The following is a 25746-nucleotide window of genomic DNA, read 5'->3' on the forward strand; positions in this document are numbered from 1 at the left end:
CCCGACTCTACCACACACATAAAAATTATGAGTTTGCAATTTGTTACAGGGCCCAGATTCATTCACACTGATTTTTTCCTCATGATACATTTTTTTAAACAATAACAAAATTATTAAAAGGTGTAAGGATAGAACAAAGCCCTTTTCCCTCTAAGCCATTTGAGAGCCTGTTGACATGAGGTCCCATCACACCCCAAATGCTACAAACCAACATTTTCAAAACAGCGGAATTTGAAACATTATCATTAGAACTGGATCCGAAATCATATTTTGAAATATCATATTTTCCTGGAGGCAGAAGGACCTTATGAGTCACTGAGTCCAACCTGGTATAGAACTCGACCCCAATCCACAGGCCAAAGGCATTCTGTGGACCAAGAAATTCCACTTGTGTGGTGCCTAGCCCATGGTAGTTTTTCAACGTTTGTTTGGCAAATAGCAGGGGGAAGAAAGGGAAAAGAAAAATGACGTTTGTATAGGACCTACTCGAGCCACTGTGTATGGGCAATCTGATTTGATTATCATAATAAGCTTCCACAGTAGGTGTTATAATGCACATTTCACACATCAGAGCTGCCCTAAACTCTAAAAAATGGCTCAGGAGACTACTGAGTGTCTAATGAGGTAAGGAGAGAGCCCAGATACTGATCTGCCTGTGCTTCTCCAACTGTTTGGTGAGGGCGACTCCAGGGGGACATGTAGCAGGAAATGACACATGGGGTAGCTGTGCTCATCACCTTTCAATTGCCCCTCCTCCACCTCCACCCTTTCCTACGTACCGAGGGGGGTGGGGGTGGGAGGTTGCTGGGACACTGACACTTAGGGAACATCAGCAGTCTCCCTTGCCCTCTCTGTGGCTTCTAGCTGAGGAATGCAGATTTCTAGCAGGTGAGTAGAACATGTGTGTGCAAGGTTGCTAGGAACTGACTGGGCTCGTTCCCCGGTTCTGGAATCTACCTGCTCCCTTCACCTCATCACTCTAGAGGGATTCGGCACTGTCTTTTGTGGTCCCTCCATAGGTTAGTAACTGGTTCACTTATTAAATCTCTTCAAATTGCCCAATGTGAGGGTATCACCTGTTTCCTGGAGAAAGCCTAACCAACACAGTAGCTATATTTTTTACGTATTTCTTGCATCTCAACAAATCTGAATCTCATTTTACAGAGAATCATAGGACATGATCATTAAAAGGGATCTTCAAGTTCATCTCAAGCATTTCCTAAAATGTATTTTCAGAAACACAGGTGGTCTAGAAATGTTAATAGTTATGGGGGGGGGCAGTTTTCTGGGGTCAAATAAATGTGAAATGTGTTGAACGTTCTATCTCCCTCATAGAGGTGATGCACAGCATAGCAAAGGTTCTGAAAAGTCTTTTCTTCTTTTTTTGGCCGCACTGAGCACACAAAAGTTCTTGGGCCAGGGGTCTAACTTGAGCCACCACAATGACAACACCAGATCTTTAACCACTAGGCCATCAGGGAACTCCTGAAAAGTCTTCTTGTAAAGAAATCTCTTTGGCTTTGTTTAACCCAGCAAAGATCCAACTCGCTTAACCATGTCAAACAATTCATGATGGCTGCCCCCCCCCCGCTCCCCGGACAATTTGTCAAGTCTTCCTTCTGCCTAGTGTGTCTGTGATTTTTGTTCTAGGATCCACCCCACACGGTGTAGCCCTGTGCTTCTGGGAAGGTGGGCCTCATCCCCAGCCAAAAAGAAGAATCATGATGGGTTTGAATCAGCCATGGTCCCATTGCCCTTGCCAGTGGTCAGTTTCCACTTGGGCACATAAAATAATGCTGGCCATTGAGATGGGGGTGGGGGAGCTCCTTCAAGGCTTCTGGGAAAGATTTCTCTTGATGATAAAAAGAGACATTCAGAATGAAAGCATCTTGCTTCCCCTACAACGTTGTCATAACTAGAAGTAATGCTTAGAACTGCAGTGGCCATTTTCTTCCCATCAAGCTAATGTGGTGAGGATGCCCTAGAAAAGAGTCAGAAAACAACTAAATCCTTGAGGATTTTGTTAAGCTGCTGAATATTTCAGAACTTCTTGTTAAATGAGGTAAAGATCCTCATGTTGTTATGTAAACTGGGTGAACTAGGTTTTAAATTATTTCCGGCTTCTAAATACAGCACCTTTTAAGCTACAAGACAGTTGTTTTATAGAACACTATTGTTCTAACAAACACAATTTGGGAAGCACTGATTTAGAGCAATTCTTTTGTATTATAGACAAGGGCACTGAGGCCCAGAGAGGTTTTGTCAGCCATCAAAGATCACACAACTGATTAGGGAGACAATTAGGATGAGAACTGTGGGCTCCTGTCTCCCTTTTAAAAGAGGCCAAAGCAGGATCGTCTCTTTCCTTACATATAACTTAAGTTCCCAGGAGAGCGTTTCATGCTCACTTCTTCCTGCTCTTTGGGAGATGGAGCAAAAGAGTAACTAAAAAGTGATCCTTTTTAGTTTTACCTTTGGAGACTAAGTCAAAAGGATGTTTATTTTACTTCCTCTCAAATGACTCAAAAAACCCAAAACAAAAACAAAAACAAAATTCTCTGGCTCCAAGTTTCTCTCACTTGGTGAAAATAAGAGAAAAAAACACCACCCAAATAGACTGAGCATACATCAGGTACTGCGGCTCCCCACAGAGGAAGAGGATGGTTTAACTGCTGATCATTCACCCAGCCCACTAATTTAACCCAAGAACATAATCTCCTGTGACTTCCCCCAGTTGAAGTCAAGGTAATTTGCTATATTTATAACAGAGTTTTGATCTAGATGAAGTTCTATTTTTACATTGTTACACCGCCTAAGAGAGAAGCCCTTTTCCTTCCTGTAATGCATTCATGAGCAAATTTATCATCACAAATCATTGTTCTAGACCTGTTCAAACACACTAACATTCCCTAATTTTCTGCTCTACATCTCATTTTCAGGCAGAAGTACACCAAAAGTAAGGTGCAGAAACTTCTTATATTCTCCCGCAAAGACTCCCAGTTCATTCTTTTAAAAAGATATCTTGACTAATGGTAGAGAGACTTAACTTTGTACACCTTGTATTGACAAACCTAGGAAATAATTCTGCAGGTCTTTTGCAATCCTCTGAAACAATGGGTCACAATTTTTAATTAAGACAGGATGCCTCTTTGGAATTAAGCCCAATTTGTGAAATAAAAATTGTGTTCCATGAGAAAATCGGAGCTCCCGTCGTGGCGCAGTGGTTAACGAATCCAACTAGGAACCATGAGGTTGTGGGTTCGATCCCTGGCCTCGCTCAGTGGGTTAAGGATCTGGCATTGCCATGAGCTGTGGTGTGGGTCGCAGACGCAGCTCGGATCCCGAGTCCCTATGGCTCTGGTGTAGGCCGGCGGCTACAGCTCTGATTAGACCCCTAGCCTGGGAACCTCCATATGTCGTGGGAGTGGCTCAAGAAAAAGGCAAAAAAAAAGAAAGAAAATTACTAAACTCTGTGACATCCAATGTAATTTGAGGGAGACTAAGCCTCAGTTATCCAGATGAAAATTTTAAATTAATTTACCCCCTCTGCTAGAGACAAACATTAAACAAATAACTCAGTATTACTCTTTAAAATGGGGGCTGCTATCTTTTGTTTCCCCCTAATTCCTCATTTCTATATTACGGTTAGTTGGTTTTAGTCATGGAATAACTTTTTGTATCTTCAGTTTCCTCATCTGTAAAATAGGATAAAAGCCCTCACCAGATAGGATTAGCATGAGGACTAAACAACTTAAAAGGATGCAGGCAAACTGTCTAGACCAGCACTAGATATGTAACAAATACACAACAGCTGTCTGTGTTTTTCTCCTCCACCTTCAATTATTGTTTCCTTCCTGTATTAGTCTCGACATCGGCATGAGATCACTGAGCCTGCATCCACATATGGAGAACATCTTGATAATTGGAAACACAGAATTTTAAATTTAAAGCTAATTGGGCACAAAAGGATTGCTATTAAAGACTCATAGAAAGACCCAAGTGAGCCTGAAGACTTTTAAATGAAATCAGTCACCTCATATGATAATAAAACCAGTAGCAATTATAAGAATATGTTTTAAAATTGATGTTAAAAAATACAATTCTTATATTTGATAAGGGTGGTATCTCAAATCAGTAGGGAAAGAGCAACATTTTACTAATTGGGCAGCCATAGAGAAAAGGGCAAAACTTGATAAACACATCATAAACCAAAAATAAGATCCAAATAGATGTGAGGCTTAAATATACAAAATCAAACCATAGAAATACTAGAAGAAAACATGGGTTAGTTATTCTATAACCTGGGAGTGGGATAAACTCCCCTTACATGATTCAAAATCTAAAAATAAGAGGGAGTGCATGTGTCTTTTTGGAGAAAAAAGAATGTGCACACATATGGGTAACTGGGTCACCATGCTGTACAGTAGGGAAAAAAAATTGTATTGGGGAAGTAACAATAATAAATAAAAAAAAATTTTTTTTAAATAAAAAGAGGGGGCGGAGTTCCCATCATGGTGCAGTGGAAATGAATCTATTATCCATGAAGATGAAGGTTTGATCCCCAGCCTCTCTCAGTGGGTTAAGGATCCAGCATTGCCTGAGCTGTGGTGTGGGTCGCAGATGCGGCTCGGATCTGACATGGCTCTGGCTGTGACATAGGCCGGTGGCTACAGCTTCGATTAGACCCCTAGCCTGGGAACCTCTATATGCCACGGGTGTGACCCTAAAAAGACAAAAAGACAAATAAATAAATAAGACAGGGGGGAACTGATAAATTTGACTACACAAAAATAAATGCCTCTTGCAGCAAAAAATAAATTAAAAATGACAAGGTGGGGAAAAATTATTTGCAACTGATATCACAAAGGGTAAAATCTGTAAGTATAAAGTGCTTCTAAAAATGAAGAAGAAAAAACATCAGTATCATGTCACAAAAAAGGAACAAGAGAAAAAAGGCAAACTGTTCTTAAACATATAAAAAATACATAACAAGGAAATGCAAAATTAAAACCACACTGAAATACTATTTCTGATCATGTTGGCAAAAATCCAAGCACTTCACAACACATTTGCTGACTAGTTTGTAGGGAAACAAGCAGTCTCATATGCTGCTGGGTGTGAATATAAAATAACAGAGTCTTTATAGAGGAGAATTTGTCAACATCAAGCAAAATTATGTTAGCATTTTTTTTTTTCTTTCTGCTTTTTAGGGCCGCACCCATGGCATATGGAGGTTCCCAGGCTAGGGGTCAAATTCGAGCTATAGCTGCTGGCCTACACTACAGCCACAGCAACTCGGGATCTGAGCCGCTCTGTGACCTACACCACAGCTCAAGGCAACACTGGATCCTTAACCCACTGAGTGAGGCCAGGGATTGAACTCACAACCTCATGGATACAAGTCAGATTTGTTTCCACTGTGCCACAATGGGAACTCCGTTAGTACATACCTTTTAAACCAACAATCCCACTTTTAGGAATCTAAACCAAAGATAAATGGAAAAATTGTAATTTGACTTCTTGAAGAGTTTTTTACTTACAATAATCCGACAACAAATGTGTAGAGTATTTTTCCCCACATCAACCAATTCTCCAGCTCTCTAGATACCAACTGCATGACTGGGAATTCAGTTTGATTCTGGCACTAGCTACCTGGCCTTAGCACAGACCCCGCAAGTTAAGGGCTCAGTCCCCACTTCAAATGCCAATCACAAGTCCCAAGCCACCTGGACTTCTTACCGATCAGCTACAAACGAGGGGTTATCGTGGCTCCCTCCTCAGGTTCAATCATTTGTTCACAAGAGCGCACAGAACACAGGGAAAGATTTTACCATTACTGGTTTATTATAAAGGATATTATAAATGACGCAAAGGAACACCCAGATGAAGAGGTATATGGATCAAGGTCTGCAAAAGTCCCAAGCACAGGCGCTTCTGTCCCGATAAAGTTGGGGTGTGCCCTTCTCCTAGTACTTGGCTGAGTTCACCAATGTGAAAGCTCCCTAAATGCCATCATTTAGGGGATTTCATCAAAGTTTCATTCTGTAGGCATGACTGATTAAATCATTGGCTGTTGGTGATTAGCTCAGTATCCAGATCCTCTCCCCTCTCCTGAGGTGGGGTGGGGGTGGGTAGGGCTGAAATTCCAGCCCTCTGATCACAGGGGTGATTCCTCTGCAACCAGCCCTCATCTTGAAGTTATCTAAGGGCCCTACCTCCTTATTAGCATTAACTCAAGTACAACTGAAAGAGGTTTACTATGAATAATAAAAGAGGCTCCCCTCACTCCTGTCCCTCAAGAAACTAAAAAGGTTTTAGAAACTCTTGTGTCAGGAACCCAGGCCAAAGACCAAATATTCTAGATAATAAAAGATGCTCCTCTCACCCTGATCACTCAGCAAATTACAAGGGTTTTAGGAGTTCTATGCCAGGAACCAGAATGAAGACCATAAATATACACATTTCTTTTTATATCACAATGTCACAGCTATTCATTGCAGCACCATCTATAACAACTCAAGTATCTGTCATCAAGGGACTGGTTGAGTATACAGTAGAGTTTAGACAAGCCTGAGAAAAAGAAGGAGGAAACCCATTGTAAGTGTCTGTAGAGTGATCTCCAGGAAATATTATTGAGTGGGGGGAGAAAAGCAAGGTACACAGAGTATATAGATTCCTGTAATAAGAGAATCAGAGTGGGTTATTAATTTTGAGATCATATTTTTTTAAAAGGAGGGCTAAGCTAAAACGAATCAAAATCACTCATATGAGCTGAGAGGCAAGTAAGAGGAGGGGGCTGGGGTTAGACATCTCTAAATGGACAAGGCTTTATAGTTTTGACTTCATAACTATGTAAATGTTTTCCATAATCACTTTTAAATTAAATCAAAATAAAAAATTCATTTCTTTCTTTAAAAAAATGCCACACTGAGAAAAATTAGTTCAGTTTACCTTAAAATGTACACTATCAAGGTATAGCCTGATTGCAAAAATATCTGCAAACAATCTTAAACTGTTTTCAGTAGTCATACTGTTAGTTGCAACATTGGGAGCACCATTCTGAAAGTATGATATATATTGTGTAGGATAAAGAGCATAGTTTTTTTTAATGATTTTTTTTCCATTATAGTTGGTTTACAGTGTTCTGTCAATTTTCTACTGCACAGCAAAGTGACCCAGTCACACATACATATATATTCTTTTTCTCACATTATCCTCCATCATGTTTCATCACAAGTGATGGATATGGTTCCCAGTGCTACACAGCAGGCTCTCATTGCTTATCCATTCCAAATGCAATACTATGCATCTATTAAAAAGCAGAGTTAATTATGTTCACATTGGAACCAAGATTTTCATGGAGTTCCTGTTGTGGCTCAGTGGATAACGAATCCAACCAGGAACCATGAGGTTGCAGGTTCGAACCCTGGCCTTGCTCAGTGGGTTAAGGATCCAGCGTTGCCATGAGCTGTGGTGTAGGTCACAGATGCGGCTTGAATCCTGAGTTGCTGCGGCTGTGGTGTAGGCCAGTGGCTACAGCTCCTATTAGACCCCTAGCCTGGGAACCTCCATATGCCATGGGAGCAGCCCTAGAAATGGCAAAAAGACAACAACAACAAAAAAGATTTTCAGCATGAGAGAGATATATACATGTAGAAATCAAATAAATTAAGTAAAAGCCTTGTATTCTTAGATTTAAATTGAAAACAAAACCATGCACTCATGATGTATTTTCCTCTTGGAAAAAGAAAGAAAAAAGTATTTTCTAGCTTTTTCCACAGAAATGGCCTGGAGATGATAACCATTTCAGTAGCCATAAGCATCCTCAGTGCCCAGATTGTGGTCTGTAAATAACATTCCCACTAAAACGACCCAAAGGCTCCTTGAAGAAATGGCTAATTCCAGGCAGGGGCAAGAAATGTATAAGATGAGCCTGAAACATTTTATGCCAGAAGGCAAGGAAGCTATTAAAGACAGTCCACTTTTAGAGATTGCTCAGATACTAATTTTTCAGTCTGAAATTTAAAATACATTTGCAATACTTTGAAAAGTTACTATATAATAAAAATAGCCAAAAGCATGTGAAAAGATGCTCAACATCATTAGTCATTAGGTAAACGCAAGTCACACCTATGAAATAGAACTTTACACCCACAAGGATAGCTATAATAATGAAAAAAAAAAAAAAGCAAATTTGGAAGGGCCTTAGAGAAATGAGAACCCTCATAAATTACCAGTAAAAATGTTTCGACCACTTTAGAAAATAGTCTGGAGTTCCTCAAAAAGTTCAACAGAGAGTTATCAAAAGCTCCAGCAATTCCACTCCTAGGTATGTGTCTAAGAGGATCGAAAATGTATGTCCACAATGATAACTAGACTTATCGTGGTGGTCACTTTGAACTGTACAAAAATACCAAATCCCTATGTTGTATAACAGGAACTCACAGTGCTCTAGATCAATCATACCTCAAAAACAAATAAGGAAACTCATAGAAAAAGGGATCAGATTTGTGGTTACCAGAGTAAGGGGTGGAGGGAGGGTGACATTGGATGAAGGTGGCCAAAAGGTACAAACTTAGTCATGGATAAAGAAGTACAAGGGATGTAATGTACAACATGATAAATATAATTAACACTGTTGCATGAAAGTTGTTTAAAAATTAAATCCTAAGAGCCTGCATCACAAGGAAAAAAAAATTCTGTTTCTTTAACATTATAGGAGATGAAGGATGTCCACTAAACTCATGTGGTAATCATTTCATAAAGTATATAAATCAAATCATTGTGCTGCACCCCTTAAACTCATACACTGCTGTATGTCAATTATAGTGCAATAAAGCTGGAAGGAGGAGTTTCCTGGTGGTGCAGTGGGGTGAGATCTAGCACTGCCACTGTGGGGGCTTGGGTGGATACTGTGGCAAGGGTTCGATCCTCTTCCCAGGAACTTCTACACGCTGAAGGCCCAGACCAAAAAAAAAAAAGCTGGGAGGGAAAAGCAATGGCCTAAGGAAATAGGGAATAATAAAAGAAAGAAAACATATGTCCGCACAAAAACTTGTCCATGAATGTTCAATGCAGCGTAGTACATAATAGTGAAAAGGTGGAAAAAACCCAATGGCTACTAACTGATGAATGGATAAGTAAAATATAGCATATTCATACAGTAGAATATTATTTGGCAATAAATAGGAATGAAGTACTGATGCGTGCTACAACATGGATGAACCTTGAAAACTGTGAAAAACACCACACACACAAACATATATTGTATGATTCTGTTCATCACAAGTGTCCAGACAGGCAAATCCATAGAGACAGAAAGCAGATCAGTGGTTGCCAAGGGCTGAGAAAAGGGCAGGGAATGAGGAGTGACTCTGTTAGGGGTGATGTTTGTAATCAGACAGCTGTGATCATCACACAGTTCTCTGAATACCCTAAAAAGTACTGAATTATATGCTTTAAACGGGAGAATCGTGAGATATGTGAATTGTATCTCAATAAAACTTTTCCTATAGAACTTGTTGGATCCTGACTTAAACCCACCAATTAGAAAAAGATACATAGCAGACAGTCTGGGGGGTCTGAACACTAACCCCATATTACATGATATTAAGGAGTCATTAATTTTAGTTCAGATGTGACAGTGCTCTTGCAGATATTTAAAACTTGTCTCTTAGATACACCCTTAAGTACTTCCAGGTGAAACTGTGTGACAGCTGGGATTTAGTTTTAAATAATTTGGTGCAAGCAGAGAATAGCATGTGCAGAAACAAGATTGCTCACATAACTGATCTGTGTCGAGCTAAACGAAGGGTATGTCCAAGTTCGTCATACTTTTCTCTGTTGTATATGCTGCGTGTGTTCTTAAATTGCCATAATAAAAACGATTCAAAATTATTTTTAGGAAAGAAAAACAGGGCAATGAAACAGAAGAAAGCCAATGACTGCTAATTTGTTGATTTGTATTCATAAGTGCCATACCTGTGGGATCGACTTATTCCTAAAGCCTCTGATCCCAGCAGACGGAACCCGCCCTGTTCTCCGGGCTCCCCCTGCACTTGACTTGTTCTTTTTTAAAACTTTTTTAATAAAGTATAGTTGATTTATAATCAACAGTGTCACCACATCTGTCTGCTGAACTGTGTTGTCTGCACATACATTTTTTATAATTTCAGTCCTCTAAAGTTCTCAAGACTGGTCATTCTAAATAAGTACATTTTTTTCTGGATGATTGAGAGTTTATCCCTCAAAATTTTAAATATTTTAGTATTTTTTTTCTTTTTATGGCCACACCTACAGTGTATGGAAGTTCCCAGGCTAGGGGTGCAATCAGAGCTTTAGCTGCAGGCCTACACCATAGCCACAGCAACACCTGATCCAAGCCACATCTACAACCTACACCGCAGCTTGTTGCAACTTGGGATATTTAACCCACTGAGAAAGGCCAGGGATACAACTGGCATCCTCATGGAGACTATGTCAGGTTCTTAACCCACTGAGTCACAGTGGAAACTCCAATATTTTAATATTTTGAACATAAATCTTTATAAAATATACCGCATGCTTTTTACCTAGCGCATATTTTTTTGGCTGCACCCATGGCATGCAGAAATTCCTGGGCCAGGGATCAAACCCTCACCACAACAGGGACAGCATCAGTTCCTTAACCCACTGGGCAACCAGGGAACTCCTTTAGTGTGTATTTTTTAAACTGATCTACTCCATATGAGTTTTTAAAAATGAATCATTGAGAAAATCAATCATGCTTGCTGTAATACTGTGATTCTCACACAGGGTTTTCGGCTATAAGGTTGCTGTTGCCTACACAAAGTGACCCGGGGTTGCTTTGGGGTTTTTTTGAACATCTCTTATTTTTATGTTTTTTCTATTCCTTCAGTTGCGGGTACTGTCCCTTTTCTCTGTCCTGAGAGTGTCCTTCTCTCCCCATTCCTGATCTGCTTCTCCTAATTTAACATATACATTAGCCACATTTTTAAACTTGTTAGAGTTGCACAGTGACCACACTTTCTAACTACCCAGGATAATCTCAGGCCATTCCTATTGCATTACTGTATTTATTAATAGCATCCTTTTTATATTCTTGAATGTATCCTGGGTCTTAATAAATTTTCTAATCATCCTAGTTGTGTGCTATGTAAGAGTACATCTGTAGAAAATGGCCTGGTGGGCTATACTTATCTACCCTCCATTCAAGTGCTGAAGTGTAAGACATTGTGGCTTTTCTTCAACATAAACTGAACATCTGTTATGGTCTCATGGGCACTGCTAGTTCTTGCTCTCCTAAAGATTATAACATAGGATTTTCTGTCATGGCAGAGCAGAAACAAACCTGACTAAGGAACCATGAGGTTGCAGGTTCAATCCCGGGCCTTGTTCAGTGGGTTAAGGATCCGGCATTGCCATGAGCCGTGGTGTAGGTCGCAGATGTGGCTCGGATCTGGCATTGCTGCGGCGTAGGTTGGCAGCTGTTGCTCCAATTAGACCCCTAGCCTGAGAACTTTCCTATGCCATGGGTGCAGCCCTAAAAAGCAAAATAAAAATAAATATAAATATATATTATAATATAGCAGAGAAATAACAGAACCATTAACAGGTAATAATTATAAGGCAATACCATGCATGTGTATATATAAAGACAGAAGCAAGCACTTGAGTACCTTGGGGCCACAGATCAAGAGCCCTTAGTCTAGCAGTGGTCATCAGTTTTAGCACTACTGACATATTGAACTGGGTAATTTTTTTGTTGTGGAATTTGTCCTATGCATTATAGGATGTTTAGCTGCATCTCTGGCCTCTACCCACTAGATGCCAGTAGCATCCCCTAAGTCATGAAGGCAGAAACTGTCTCCAGACATTGCCAAATATCCCCCAATGGATAGAACTGCCCTGGGTTGAGAACTATGTATTACTAACCTACCTATTTTGAACATATTTTGATTTTATTTTTCTCATTCCTCTTTGTTAGTTCAGCATCAGCTTGCCAGCTTAATTCTGAACAGATAATGTATTCAAAAGCACTTTGCAGTGTTCTTGTTGTGGCTCAGTGGTTAACAAATCCAACTAGGAACCATGAGGTTTCAGGTTCGATTCCTGACCTTGCTCAGTGGGTTAAGGATCTGGCGTTGTCATGAGCTGTGGTATAGGTCGCAGATGCAGCTCAGATCCAGCATTGCTGAGGCTCTGGTGTAGGCCGGCGGCTACAGCTCCAATTAGACCCCTAGCCTGGGAACCTCCATATGCCATAGTGTGGCCCTAGAAAAGACAAAACAAAAAACAAAAACACAAAAGCACTTTGCAAAACCTGGGAAGTTGTTAATCATATGTAAATTATCATTAGTTTTACCATAACAGCAGATAAGAAACCACCCACTTTATGGATTTATTTTGTTTGTATGCATGCATTGTATAATCCTTAAGAATTCTGAAGAACAGTGTATTACTATGTTAGGTTTTTTTTGTTTGTTTGTTTGTTTTTTTTTTTTTTTTGCTTTTTAGGGCTGCACTTGCAGCACATGGAAGTTCCCAGGCTAGGGGTCAAATCTGAGATGCAGCTGCCAGCCTACACACCATACAGCCACAGCAATGGCAGATACAAGCCACGTCTGTGATCTATACCACAGCTCACAGCAACTGTAGATCCTGAATCCACTGAGCACGGCCAGGGATTGAACCCGCGTCCTCATGGATACTAGTTGAGTTCATTACCACAGGAACTCCTGTGTTGCTTATTAAACCACTGTCTTGGCTTCAAACATTCTTACTTTGTTGTCATACAGGGCAAACTCGGCAAACCTCCTATCTCCTTGGCCAGCTGGTCCCTGTTAGGATCTGCCAGTAGGGGGCAGTAGAGAGACACCACACACATAGAAAACGCAAAGGGACTGCTGCTTCCTGCTGCTTTTTCTCAGGGTCATCCTGACTTGTTTCTTCACCCTTGCAGCTCAGCCTGCTTTGGTAGCAGCAGTTGGTGCCAGTTTTCCCAGTATTCCTAGAACCAGCTTCATCACACCTTTCAATGAAACCAGCACTCATCAGTTTGGCATTTCCTCCTCCTTAGAGGCTTGGTTCCCAGCTCTGGCCCCTTCCTTCCAGTTTCCACATGTTGATCATTACAAATTCTTCTGTGTTCCCCTCAAAATACGGACGGTAGTTGCCGTGGCTAGTATTCCCAGGATACCGGGATATTACTTTTCAGTTAATAAATCTTCCTATTATTTCCATGAAGATAACAGGTATGCCTTCTGTCTCCTGATGGGAGCCTGACTGCCACTTGTGCTTATTATTCCAGCCCTTAGTGACTCCGTGTAAGAATAATCAGGACAGCCATCCCAGAAGCGGAAGGAAGAAAATCAGGTTTAGGGTATTCCATCTTCTGTGTGTGACTAGTCTCTTCTGCTGGACTGGAAGCCTCCTGACTCATATAGGAACCACTCCTTTTTGCACAAGCAGAATTACAACTTTTCTGGCTAATACAGAAAGTGCTTGAAAAGTCTGAAGAACCATAGCATCAGTTTCCACAGACCAGTGGATGAGATGGTGGACAAGTGTGAATGATTCAGCACTGAATCTGCAACCTATCCCCTTAAGCCGTTATGAGGAATAAAATCCTCTGCTTGGGGTTAGTTGGCATGTTTGCCGCTACTCTGATATTAACTGTATAATACGTTGGACAGAATGACATTAATGTTTTTGGCAAACTCACTTTCATTTCTTCAAGTAACACTGAGGTTCTGTTGTATACTCATACGACAAGGTCCCTGCTGCAAACAAAGTTTTAAAAAAAATTTAACTCTAGTAAAAAGCAGAATAAAAAATAGTAAAATTGAGAACTAAAGATAGTTTCTAATTCTCTCTGTTTCCTATCATGAATGAGGCAACTGGTATTGAAAAACTCTTGCCTCTTTGAAGGCAAGAGTTTCAAATCTATTTGTGGTGTTAAATGCTATGTTAATATGAGTGTAATTCCCAACGCTTCCTTTATTCTTCTTTGAAGATTTAATAGTGAAATATTCTACACATGCATAAATGTATAGTTTAATGAATTGCTATAAAATGAACATCTATGTAACCAGCATTAAAAGTCAGAAATACAATCTCAAAGGCACTCTCTCCCAAAACTCCTACCTTGTCTTCCAGAACTGACCACAATTCCTAATTTTATGAAAATGATGACTTTGTTGGATTTTTTTCACCGTTTACTCCTCTATGTATGCATCCATAAAAATAATACAGTTTAAATTTGCCTTTCAAAAAATATTTATATACAAATTATTTGGGATTTTTTAAACTCAATATTATATTTTTAAGATGCTTCTGTGTCACTGCATGCAGCTGTATTTCATTCATTTTCACTACTGTATAATATGTTGGTATATGGAATACTACAATTTAACTAGTCTGTTGTTGATGGACATTTCAGTTGTTTCCAGTTTGGGTGCACATAAGCACATACTGGTGGTGGATAAATACCTAAAAGTGAGATTGCTGAATCACAGGGTGTACACCTTCTCACTAATGCCAAACCATTTTCTACCACCATGTACTCCCATCTTTGCCCTACACCTGCCTCACCCCTGGGCACTATCAGATATTTTAATTCACATTCATCTGGTGAGTATGGAGCCATACCCTTGTGGTCTTAATTTATCTTCTTCTGATTATTAACGAATTAAGCATCTTTCCAATCAACAAGATGGTTGCTGGATTTCTTTTGTGAAATACCTGATCAAGTCATTTGGCTATTCTTCCCCCCCACCTCCATTTGGCTATCCTTTAATTGGATTCTTTGCCTTAATTCGTAGTTCTTCACGTACCCTAGTAGCATTGGCTGCTAATACCTCCTACTCAGTGGCCTGTCTTTCCTTGCTTTCCAACTCGGGAAAGCCAGTGTAGCCTGCCAGCAGCCTCATGGAGAACTCCCACGACCCTGGGAACGAGGCCCTTGAAGCCATTATCACACTCTATCATCCCACCTTCTCCACCAGGACAGAACAGGGACAGGTGTGCCCAGATGCTGGGCCTCCACGGCACTGGCCCCGCCCCCCAGGTGCAGCCCCGCCCACGGCCTTGCGGGAGTCCAGCGGGGCGGGCTCTGTTGGGCCCGGTCGCCAGGGCAGCACTGAGCGACGCAGGGCTGGGACCTTGGGACCGGGAGGCGCCGGGAAGCCGGGCCGAGGCAGCGCGGAGGATGCGGGGCCACCGGGGTCGTTGCAGCCAGGAGCACCGGCCAGGCAGGTGACAGGCGGTTGCCTATGGAACGGGGTGGGCGGTGCGCCTGGGAGGCCATCCGGAGGGGTGGCACTGTGGGTGGGGAAAGCAGGAAACCTCGAGGAAACTGGATCGGGACGGGGAGAACTCAGAGGAGCCCGCGATGGAGAGCACTTGGGACCTGGGCGGGACCGTGGCCGAATCAGGGATGACCGCCCTGGCCGGGATTGGAAAGGTTTTGGCACCTAGCCTCCCAGAGCGGCCCTGGCCTGGGTGTATTAGACCCACCCAGTGCACCAAATCCACCAGACACGTCACTTCCTGGGTCTTAAAACGTCCCTGGCTTCCCAGTCTTATCTATCAGAGAGAAAGCAAAGAGAGAAAATAAACCCAACGCCATTTGAGCAACTTAAGGCCTCTTCCAAAATAGAGAAACTTGTCCTCCACCACTCATCTTGGTAGATAAGCCCCCAAAACACCTCAAGAAGAAAATTCATTTCACCCAGTACTAATAGGCTAGGCCCAAGGTCTTGAAGAGACCCCTAGGGAATTAGCAGGTTCATAGTGCCACCAGATATATCTCTGTCTTGTTTACTTAGGAGATGTGTCAGTCTCTCTTGGTCATTAATTTTTCAATGAGAAACTTTGTGCCACTAGGAAGCAACATTCATAAGGCCCACTTTCTATGGATAAGCAACGAGGTCCTACTGTACAGCACAGGGAACTATATATCCAGTCTCTTGAGACAGAACGTGATGGAAGACAATGTGAGAAAAAGAACGTATGTATATGTATGACTGGGTCAATATGCTGTAAAACAAATGGACACACTGTAAATAAACTATATGCTAATAAAAATAAATTTTTTTAAAAAAAGAAAATCATCTTGAAAATAAAAAGCCCATTTCCTAATTTTTTTAAGCTATTAGCTTTTCCTTCATTAATCCATGCTTTTATAAAATCACATCTCCACAGAAGATGTTATGGTGTCTAGTTTTGTTCTCTTCATTCTCTCCCAAACTTCATTTACAACAAAATTATATCTTCTTCTATGGACATTTTTAATTGATTAACACCAAGAAACCCTAGTATATGTCATATAAGAAAAGGAGAGAAATGAATGGCACTGAATTATTTCATGAAGGAGCAATTCTAAACTGAAATATAATGATTATTTTAAGCTTTATCTTTAAAATCTCAAGTAGAGTGACTTGAACTCAGAGTAAGACTAGTGTTTATTACAAACTATTTCAGTTAAAATGTATTAGTACTTGATGGATTTGCCACTTTCTAAAAATATCCTGAAAGCAACAGTTGATCCACTTACCGAAATTAAAATAATATGGTAGAAAGAAATTCGAATTTTTTAAAATGAGAGAATCAATACAGCAAACCAGTCTGTACAGTTTGATAACATGTTAGTTTACCAACAAGGAGAACTTTGAATTAAACAGAGGTATTTAAGTATCTCATGTATTTAAATGTGGATGTTACCTTTGGGCTGTTTTGTTTGTTAAGGTATTTTCCTCCAAGGAGTTGATGCTGTTTCTTGGAAACATCAGCAACAAGGTCAACATTATAAGCAATGCTAGGAATAGGAATAAGGTCATGCTGTTTAATGAAAGGGAGGATTTGCCAAAAGAACAAGAGCAAGCCATTAAAACAAATTTTACAGTGATCTCTGATAAGAAAGGTTGTTTCTGTTATCTGACCTACGGGGTGGGGGCGGGGGGGAATGGCAGAAAGGCAGTGAGGCAGAAGACAGCAAATAGAAATGCTCACTAGAGATGAAAGGAAGCACCATCCAAAAACATCATTTCCCTTCAATCCTATCTGAACTCAAAGCACTCTTTGTGTAAACCATCTCACAGGTCTTTATGATAGCCCTTTGAGACAGGGAGTGCTCACTTGGACTCACACTCTGAAGCGAGTTAGAAGGGACCCTAGCTGTTATTCAGGCCAATCTTCTACCCACCAGCATTCCCCCAGACAGCATCCCTTTCAGGGAGGTAGATCCCCAGCCTGTGCTAAGAATCTCTCCATGGCAAACCCACAAGGCCCTCAAATCTTTTGTTGAACAGTTTTAATTATTATTAGAGATTTTTAAAACATACTGATTCGAAAATTGATCTCCATGCCATGTCTACCTAAATGACACGTTGCTACCCAGTGGCAACCTGGATAGCAAAAATCTTCTGAATGATAATGTCCACCTAATCGATCTAGAAGCTAACAGCTTCCATCGTCTTTACAGTTCCAACTGTGGAAACCATGCTCTCTCCCCGCCCCTCTTGTACATTCCAAAAGGGAGACTCTGAGCCTGTTTTACGCTATCCGTAAATATTACTGGAGCATGTCATATTTCTATCAGTGCCCTGGGTATTGGAAATAAGGCCACTGAAGTACTGTCCATAATTAACCATTTGGCTTTGTCCAGGCTTGTCTGTAACAGGCTCTTGGAAGCCAGAAAAAGGAATCCAGTCATTTGATTTCCTCAATAAAGCTGCATTTGATTACTCAGGCCGTTTATGAGCTCTACATCAGGTGTGTTTCTGCAGAGAGAAAAACACAATAGTTTTTCCAGCAGGGATTTCTCATACACAAAAGGGTGCATACAAAAGCCCGCAGATAATATAACAAGGTTCTCTTATTCATTTAAATTTTTGATTAATATTGTAATTAAAGAGATTTCAGTCATCAGAGAGTAACAGAAATACATTTTTTTTTAGGCAAATGCTTTTGTGAATCACGACTTTACATATTCAGCCAGCTGCTGTGTCCACAAGAGTATTCCTGTTAATTTTTGTATTTTTCAAGATGAGTCACAGTAAATTAATTCCCAAGCTCTCTATTCAATCTCCTGTTCATCACACCAACTTAAAGGTCCAGTCCACAGAGCCACCTTTTAAGAAAGAAGACTTACATTTAATTTCAAAAGACTCCTTAGAATCTGGGTCAGAAAGCCTCACTCAGGAGATTAAGTGCCAGTCTGAACTTGAAGACCGAATGCAGGACAATGATATGGAGCCTGACAGCTTGGAGGAGGACAGCCTGAGTGAGACAGAAGAGGAAGCAAGCCGAAAAGCAGCTCAGGTGGCCAGCAAGAAGAACCTCCATACCCGAAATGCTGGTGCGAATAACAGGTAAGGAATTGGCTCATAAAAGAAGACAGTGGGCTTGGAAATGTACTGTTACATAATTACCGCACTGTCCCAGGTGGAAGGAAGGATGGACTCTTATAGTGAGCACCTTGTAATGTGTGTAGGACAGGTCTCCAAGCAGCTAAGGGCAGCTTGGAGCCAGGATTTTTTGTCACATTCTTTTTTTTTTTTTTTAGAAGAAAAAGTATGACAAGAATCATTGTTATATTATTAATTATTATTAATAATACGGGAGTTGCATTTCTTACATTCCTTATTTCCTGTCCATATTCCAAGTGCCTCCAGTGATTTCTCCACCTCACCTTGGAGAAATCCCAGCAAAGGCCTGGTCTAGAAAAGTGCCGACTTGGAGTCAGGTGGTCTTCAGATTGGACTAGACACTTCTGTTGAGTGTGTAATTTTTTTTTTGTCTTTTTGTCTTTGTGGGGCCGCATCCACGGCATATGGAGGTTCCCAGGCTAAGGGTCTAATCGGAGCTGGAGCTGCCATCTTATGCCAGAGCCACAGCAACACCAGATCAGAGCTGTGTCTGTGACCCACATACACCACAGCTCACAGCAACGCCAGATCCTCAACTCACTGAGCGAGGTCAGGGATCGAACCCACAACCTCGTGGTTCCTGGTCAGATTCCTAGTCATTTCCACTGTAACAAAACAGGAACTCCTAGTGTGTAATTTAGAATAAGTCAGTTTAGTTTTTGGCAGCACACCTTTCCTCACCTGTCGAATGATCCAGCTTGCCTCCCCCATAGGAATGCCATTACTGTCAGTAAAGAATATTCCAGGGGTAGAATCCTACCTAAGCTTGTATGAGGTCTACCTTTCCAGGCTTATATAATCACTTAAAGGTTTAATTTCTAATAATCAGTATTGATGGGACATCAACATTATGCTAGATGCAACCAAAACATCTAAGAGAACATAAATGAATGCAATACTACTCAGTTTTTTGTTTTTCTTTGTTGTCTTTTTGCCTTTTTCTAGGGCGCTTCCGGGGCACATGGAGGTTCCCAGGCTAGGGGTCTAATCAGAGCTGTAGCCGCCAACCTACACCAGAGCCACAGCAACACGGGATCCAAGCAACATCTGTGACCACAGCTCACGGCAACACTGGATCCTTAACCCACTGAGCAAGGCCAGGGATTGAACCCGCAACCTCATAGTTCCTAGTCAGATTCGTAAACCACTGAGCCACAATGGGAACTCCCAATACTACTCAGTTTTAATGAAAACATTAACGCTATGCTAGAGTATAGAAGTTCAAACTGTTGATTAGAAAGGGGTTCAGGGTAGTGATGAAGTACAGAGTGTTCAAGGCAGATCGCGCAGGTCCACAGTCTGCCACTTACTAGCTGTGTCACCTTGGCCAAGCCCATTTAAACGCTCCATGCCTCAGTTTCTCATCAGTAAAAATGAGGTAATATAATAGTTACCTCACAGAGTTATCGTGAGGCCAGGTTTATGTATATCAAGTACTTAGGACAGTGGCTCTTTATAAGTTAAATAATTATGTTTTAAATTAGGGTTAAAATAAGTGGAGGAGATTTTATTGAAAGACCTAGACCTTGGGGAGTTCCCAGTGTGGCTCAGTGGTCAACAAATCCAACTAGCATCCATGAGGATGCAGGTTTGATCCTTGGCTTTGCCCATTGGGTTAAGGATCCAGTGTTGCTGTGAGCTGTGGCGTAGGTCGCAGACGTCGCTCAGAACTCATGTTGCTGTGGCTATGGTGTAGGCAGGCAGCTGCGGCTCCGATTCAGCCCCTAGCTGGGAACCTCCATGTGCCACGGGTGCAGCCCTAAAAAGAAAAAAAAACCTAGAACATGGGCAGGCAGGGTCTTAGAGACTAGGTAAGATTTGGGGGAAAGAACAGAATTAGAGAGAACGTGTGTGGCGTGTGAAAGTGTCGCCCTTGAGGGCAGAGGATTTGTTCTGAGTGCAGGGAAAGTAGACGGAGGAAGGGCCTGCTTCCAGGGCCATCGTGGAGTGCCACCAGCCCACGCCACCAATAGGACATTGAACACACACTCAAGTGACTTGTCGCAAGAAGACAGTTGCAGCAAAGGCTCAGGTGGGAGCCAGAATGAGAGCCCAGCCCTGAGTCTAGTCTTCTTTTTTCCTTCCTTATCTCACTGGAAACATCGAGTTGAATCAAGCCCATTTGCTTCCTGGGGAATCTCACAGTACAGTCAAGTGATGAGGAGCACAGCCATAGAGCTGGGAGGTGAAGGACGGGCTTAGGACGGCTTTATCTAGCCAGTCACCCCTGACTAGACCGGGTTGGGTATACCTGGAGGAAAAAATGCCAGTTCTTGGGGAGGACAGTAAGATGACACAGTGTTTAAGGAAGATCATTCTGCAAGCTGGCGCATTTTGAATTAGAGTAAAGACACAATGGACAAAGGGACTACCAGATGGTGATATTGAACAGGACAACAGTAACAATAATGGTATCTCTTTTGAAAGGCCATCTGTAATTTCACTTACTACTTCATTGTAATCCTGCAAGGAAGTACTGTTCTTCCCATTTTACAGCTCAGGAAAATGAAACTGACAGAGCGAATGTCTCATGTCTCAGTGCTTTGTTAATGAAGTTGGGTTTTTTAATTAAGAAAAAATTCTAACGGACAGAAAAGTAGAGAAAAATACTACTTCACCCTATTGCCATATATCTTTCAGAGATGTTTTTAAAAAATACGAAGTGTTAACAGAGTTTCCTTGTTCTCCTCCTCCAGTCCATCCCCCTGTCTTTCTCCTTGGACATAATCAATCGATACATACTTCGATATCAGAGTATATCCTTCCTAGTAACCTTGTACATTTCTTTCATATGTAAATTATCATTAGTGGAGCTATACACACACATACATATATATAAATTGACAGGGCTTGGTGACAGTTTAGAACTGGGGTCTGAAGGAACAAGAGAAGGCAGGTTCTAACAACAATAGCTTTTACAGAAAGCTTGTTTTGAGCCCATCCCTTTGCCAGACCCTTTCTATGTATCATTTCATTTAATCCTGTTGGCAGCCCCCACTAGGTGGACACTATAATGATCCCATCTTAAAGATTGCCAATGAGGCTTAAAGAAATCCGTTATATTATACCCATTTATTCCACTGGGTGAGTAATGGAGCAGAAAACTCAGGCAGTCTAACTTTGCTTTAAACCATGTTTTTATTGTAGCTCTAATCTAGGAGAGTCACAGTCTCCTAGGTAATAAATGGTAGTTTTATTTACAGAAAGGGGGGCATCCGCAAGGAAAAATCTTTTAGGATGAATGGGTATTCCTGTCGGTACTTTTACAATGAAGAAACCAAGGCAAGGATCCATTAAGTGACCTCATTTCCCCAAGGTTGAATTTTTCCACTTTGAGTCTGTGCTCGGAGACCTGACTTTAACTGTGCTCTTTACCTAAGGACAATGTAAACACCACTCAACATATTTCAAAATAAAGAATAATACTTAAAAAACCAAAAGTATGGTCAGGGCCTTGGTCTTCTGATTCAGAGATCCTTAAATAATGCTATTTTCTTTAGACTGATGTGCCTTGGAAATCCCTAATGATAGACTATAATCCCCAGGGTTAGAATAAGTTATAGCTCTAGTCATTCTTTGGCTGTACACTGCTTCATACATTGAACATGTAGAGGACCAATTCTCAGGATAAAGGCAAGCCGACCTGAAGCATTTAGCCAAGTAACGCCTACAAATATCATCCAGGTGAGTGTTAAGTTCTTAGCTCCTTTCTCTGCCTCACTTTAGTCCTGGAAACCTTTCCTAGGTATCTTATTGCTTGGATCTGAATAGTGTAGGAGCCATGAAACAGATAAATCGATCTCAGGCTCTCCATGTGACATTCAAGCAGGCTTTCATTTCTGTCAGTAGATGGCATTCTGGGAATTGTAGTTCAAAACAATTAGTCAAAGCCTCACCTTAAAACCAAGGAAAATCTCTTTTTTTCTCGCTTTTATAAGCCACCACTTTAAAAGCAGCCTGACAAATCACTTGAGCCCTACTCTTGTGTTTTGATGTCACTAGACCCTCCTCAAAGCAATTACTCCCTTGTACCTCACCAAAGTCAAGCCACAGTTCCGATGTATATGGATTAGAGAAAACCTTTTACTTAATGGAAATTGGAGCAGCATTGACTGCAGTGAATGAATCAAGAGCGGAAAGAGGACTTTCACATGATAAGCCTTAAACCCCACTCCAGAACTAGCCTCGTGACACTCAGCCGTCAGGAAGAAAGACATCAATGTAATTCCTAGAACATTAGAAATAACCTCTCCAACCCTGGGGCCTTCTGAAACCTTATACGTTAAAAAATATATATCAGAAGCCAACAGTATGGTAAGTAGGATATGTGTTTGATAAGGTGTTATTTACAGAAATACTTCACTATAATTAGCTACCATTTGTAGGACTATTTGCTTGATATATACTATCTCGTTTATCCCTACGAGAGCCTCTTAGACATTATTATCCCCATTTTGCAGATAAGGAACCAAGGCTCTGAAAGTTGTGAGGGTTCATGCAACTAAGTGGCAGAGCCAGAAATTGAGCTGAACGAACTCTCCCCTTACTCCAAAACCTTAGCCTTTTCAGTATCTCGATAGATGATCAAGGGCTGATCTGGTAAAAGGATCCGATTTTGCTCTCCAGCAAAAATTAAAGATAGAACAATTTCAGTATGGCCTAAACTGAGGCCATATTAAATATGCATGTAAAATTATACATTTCAGTAAAGTAACTGAAAATTTTAAAGGATCCTGTGCTCTCAGAATACAATAAATATTAATTATATATTACTATAGTCATAGCAGCCTATATTCCTCAGCACTTCTCCTGGGAAACGCAGTGTTTTCACTCATCAAGGTCTGCAGATGGCCTCCTCACTCGTCACCTGGGAACCGTAGCCTTCATAAAAGACCCCACATTCTGCCTAATAAACCACCTTGTGCCAGAAATTACTGCATGGGAGATAGACACAGTAAGGGATTTTTAGTTAAATTGAATATTCAGAATTGTCTGAAAATCAAAATGGGACTTGGGAAAAATAATGTGCATTTTTATCAGTTGTGGTGGTAGATAATTTTTCCTCTCAAAAGCTTTGGTATACTGTTGACCCTTGAACAAAATGAATGTGAGCTGAGCGGGTTCACTTATGAGGATTTTTTTTTTTTTCAATAAATGGTACTATGGTAGTACAAAAATCTGTGATTGGTTGAACTAGTGGATGTGAGACCGTGGATACAGAGGCTATGGGACTTAAGCATCCACAGAATCTGGTATCCCCAGTGCGTCCTGGAACCAATCCCTCGCAGACACCAAGGGATGATTCTATGTTGCTTCTGATTAATAAGAATCAAGCCAAGTACTGAATGACAGTTTCTAGGATTTAAAGAGCAATACGGGATGATTATGCAAAACAGAAAGTGAGCAAAGAGATTTAGGAAAAACCAAAACTCAGTATTTTAATTTCCTCTCCAGTTTCCCAGACTGTTTTGTAGTACTCAGTGGAAATATTTAAGCTGACAAGAAACTACTGCCTCTCCTAAGTGTTATAGGGTTTGTTTGTTTTCCTCCAGTTAGGAAAGATGACACTTGAGGCCAGGTCTAATATTGTGGTATTATTAAGAACGTTCTGAGAGCTTCCAGAGGGCAACTTTCATTTTGTTGGTTTCTAGCAACATTTAGCCGTGTTGATTTCTATTGTCTGATTAGATCGGTTTTCAATTTAAGGCCATTGGCTGGCCAACCTCTTGTTTTTATTACTCAATGAATTTTATTACATTTATAGTTGTACAATGATCATTAGAACCCAATTTTATAGGATTTCTATCCCAAACTCCCAGCGATACCCCCAACCCCACAACCTGTCTCATTTCGAAGCCATAATTTTTCAAAGTCTGTGAGTCATTATCTATTCTGCAAAGTCCCTTTTATTTTTTAGTTTTAGTTTTTTGTTTTTTCGTCTTTTCTAGGGCCACACCCACAGCATATGGAGGTTCCCCAGGCTAGGGGTCTAATCAGAGCTGCAGCCACTGGCCCACTCCAGAGCCACAGCAACTCGGGATACAAGCCACATCTGCGACCCACACCATAGCTCACGGCAACACCAGATCCTTGACCCACTGAGCAAGGCCAGGGATCGAACCCGCAACCTCCTGGTTCCTAGTTGGATTCGTTAACCACTGAGCCACATGGGAACTCCTGCTTTTTTTTTTTTTTTTTTTAGATTCCCCATGTAAGTGATAGCATATGATGTTGGTGTCTCACTGTCTGACTGACTTCACTTAGCATTATAATTTCTAGGTCCATCCATCTTGCTGCAAATGCCATTGTTTCTTTACTTTTAATGGCTGAGTAATATCCATTGTGTATATATGTACCACATCTTCCTTATCCACTCCTCTGTCGGTAGACATTTAGGTTGCTTCCATGTCTTGGCTATTGTATATAGTGATGCAATGAACAATGGAGTACTGAATCCTTCAGAGTCATGGTTTTCTCTGGATAGATGCCCAGCAGTGGGACTGCTGGATCAAATGGTAATTCTATTTTTAGTTTTCTGAGGTAACTTCATACTGTTTTTCGCAGTGGTTGCACCAGTTTGCATTCCCACCAACAGTGTGATAGGGTTCCCTTTTCTCCACACCCTCTCCAGCACGTAATGTTTGTAGACTTTTTGATGATGGCCATTCTGGCTGGTGTAAAGTAGTACCTCATAGTGGTTTTGATTTGCCTTTCTCTAATAATGAGTGATGTTGAACATCTTTCCATGTTTTTTGGCCATTTGTATGTCTTCTTTGGAGAACTGTCTGTTTAGATCTTCTGCCCATTTTTATTTTTTTCCATTTTTTTATTACTCAATGAATTTATTACATTTATAGTTATACAATGATCATCACAATCCAATTTTATAGGACTTCCATCCCACAACCCCAGCGCATCCCCCCACCCCCCAAACTGTCTCCTTTGGAAACCGTAAGTTTTTCAAAGTCTGTGAGTCAGTATCTGTTCTGCAAAGAAGTTCATTGTGTCCTTTTTTCAGATTCCACATGTCAGTGAAAGCATTTGATGTTGGTGTCTCATTGTCTGACTGACTTCACTTAGCATGGTAATTTCTAGGTCCATTCATGTTGCTAAAAATGCAGGTATTTCATTCATTTTAATGGCTGAGTAATATTCCATTGTGTATATGTACCACATCTTCTTGATCCACTCCTCTGTCGATGGACATTTAGGTTGTTTCCGTGTCTTGGCTATTGTAAATAGTGCTGCAGTGAACATCGGAGTACATGTGTCTTTTCGAGTTGTGGTTTTCTCTGGATAGATGCCCAGGAGTGGGATT

General features: G+C 41.0%; 2 protein-coding genes across 5 annotated transcripts in view; one reads left to right on the forward strand and one right to left on the reverse strand.

Annotated features, from left to right (window-relative positions):
- BSX (brain specific homeobox) overlaps positions 1–25746 on the reverse strand; it is a 233360-nt gene that overhangs the window by 70727 nt on the left and 136887 nt on the right. The gene's annotated exons all lie outside the window — the stretch shown is intronic.
- The window catches only part of JHY (junctional cadherin complex regulator), a 61385-nt gene continuing 50668 nt past the window's right edge, over positions 15030–25746 (forward strand). The window contains exons 1-2 of one of the 2 annotated variants that reach the window (XM_005667440.3): positions 15030–15251; positions 17958–18371. In XM_005667440.3, coding sequence (XP_005667497.3) covers positions 18046–18371 — 326 coding nt within the window. In that variant the 5' untranslated portion in view covers positions 15030–15251; positions 17958–18045. Of the gene's footprint in view, positions 15256–17957; positions 18372–25746 lie in introns of both variants that reach the window. The other variant, XM_013979491.3, reaches the window with a different exon arrangement.

Source organism: Sus scrofa, chromosome 9 (genome assembly GCF_054392235.1).
Source record: "Sus scrofa isolate SSC_HxYL_T2T_F1_AM1 chromosome 9, Sscrofa_HxYL_maternal_Yorkshire_Landrace_v2.0, whole genome shotgun sequence".
Lineage (NCBI taxonomy): Eukaryota > Metazoa > Chordata > Mammalia > Artiodactyla > Suidae > Sus > Sus scrofa.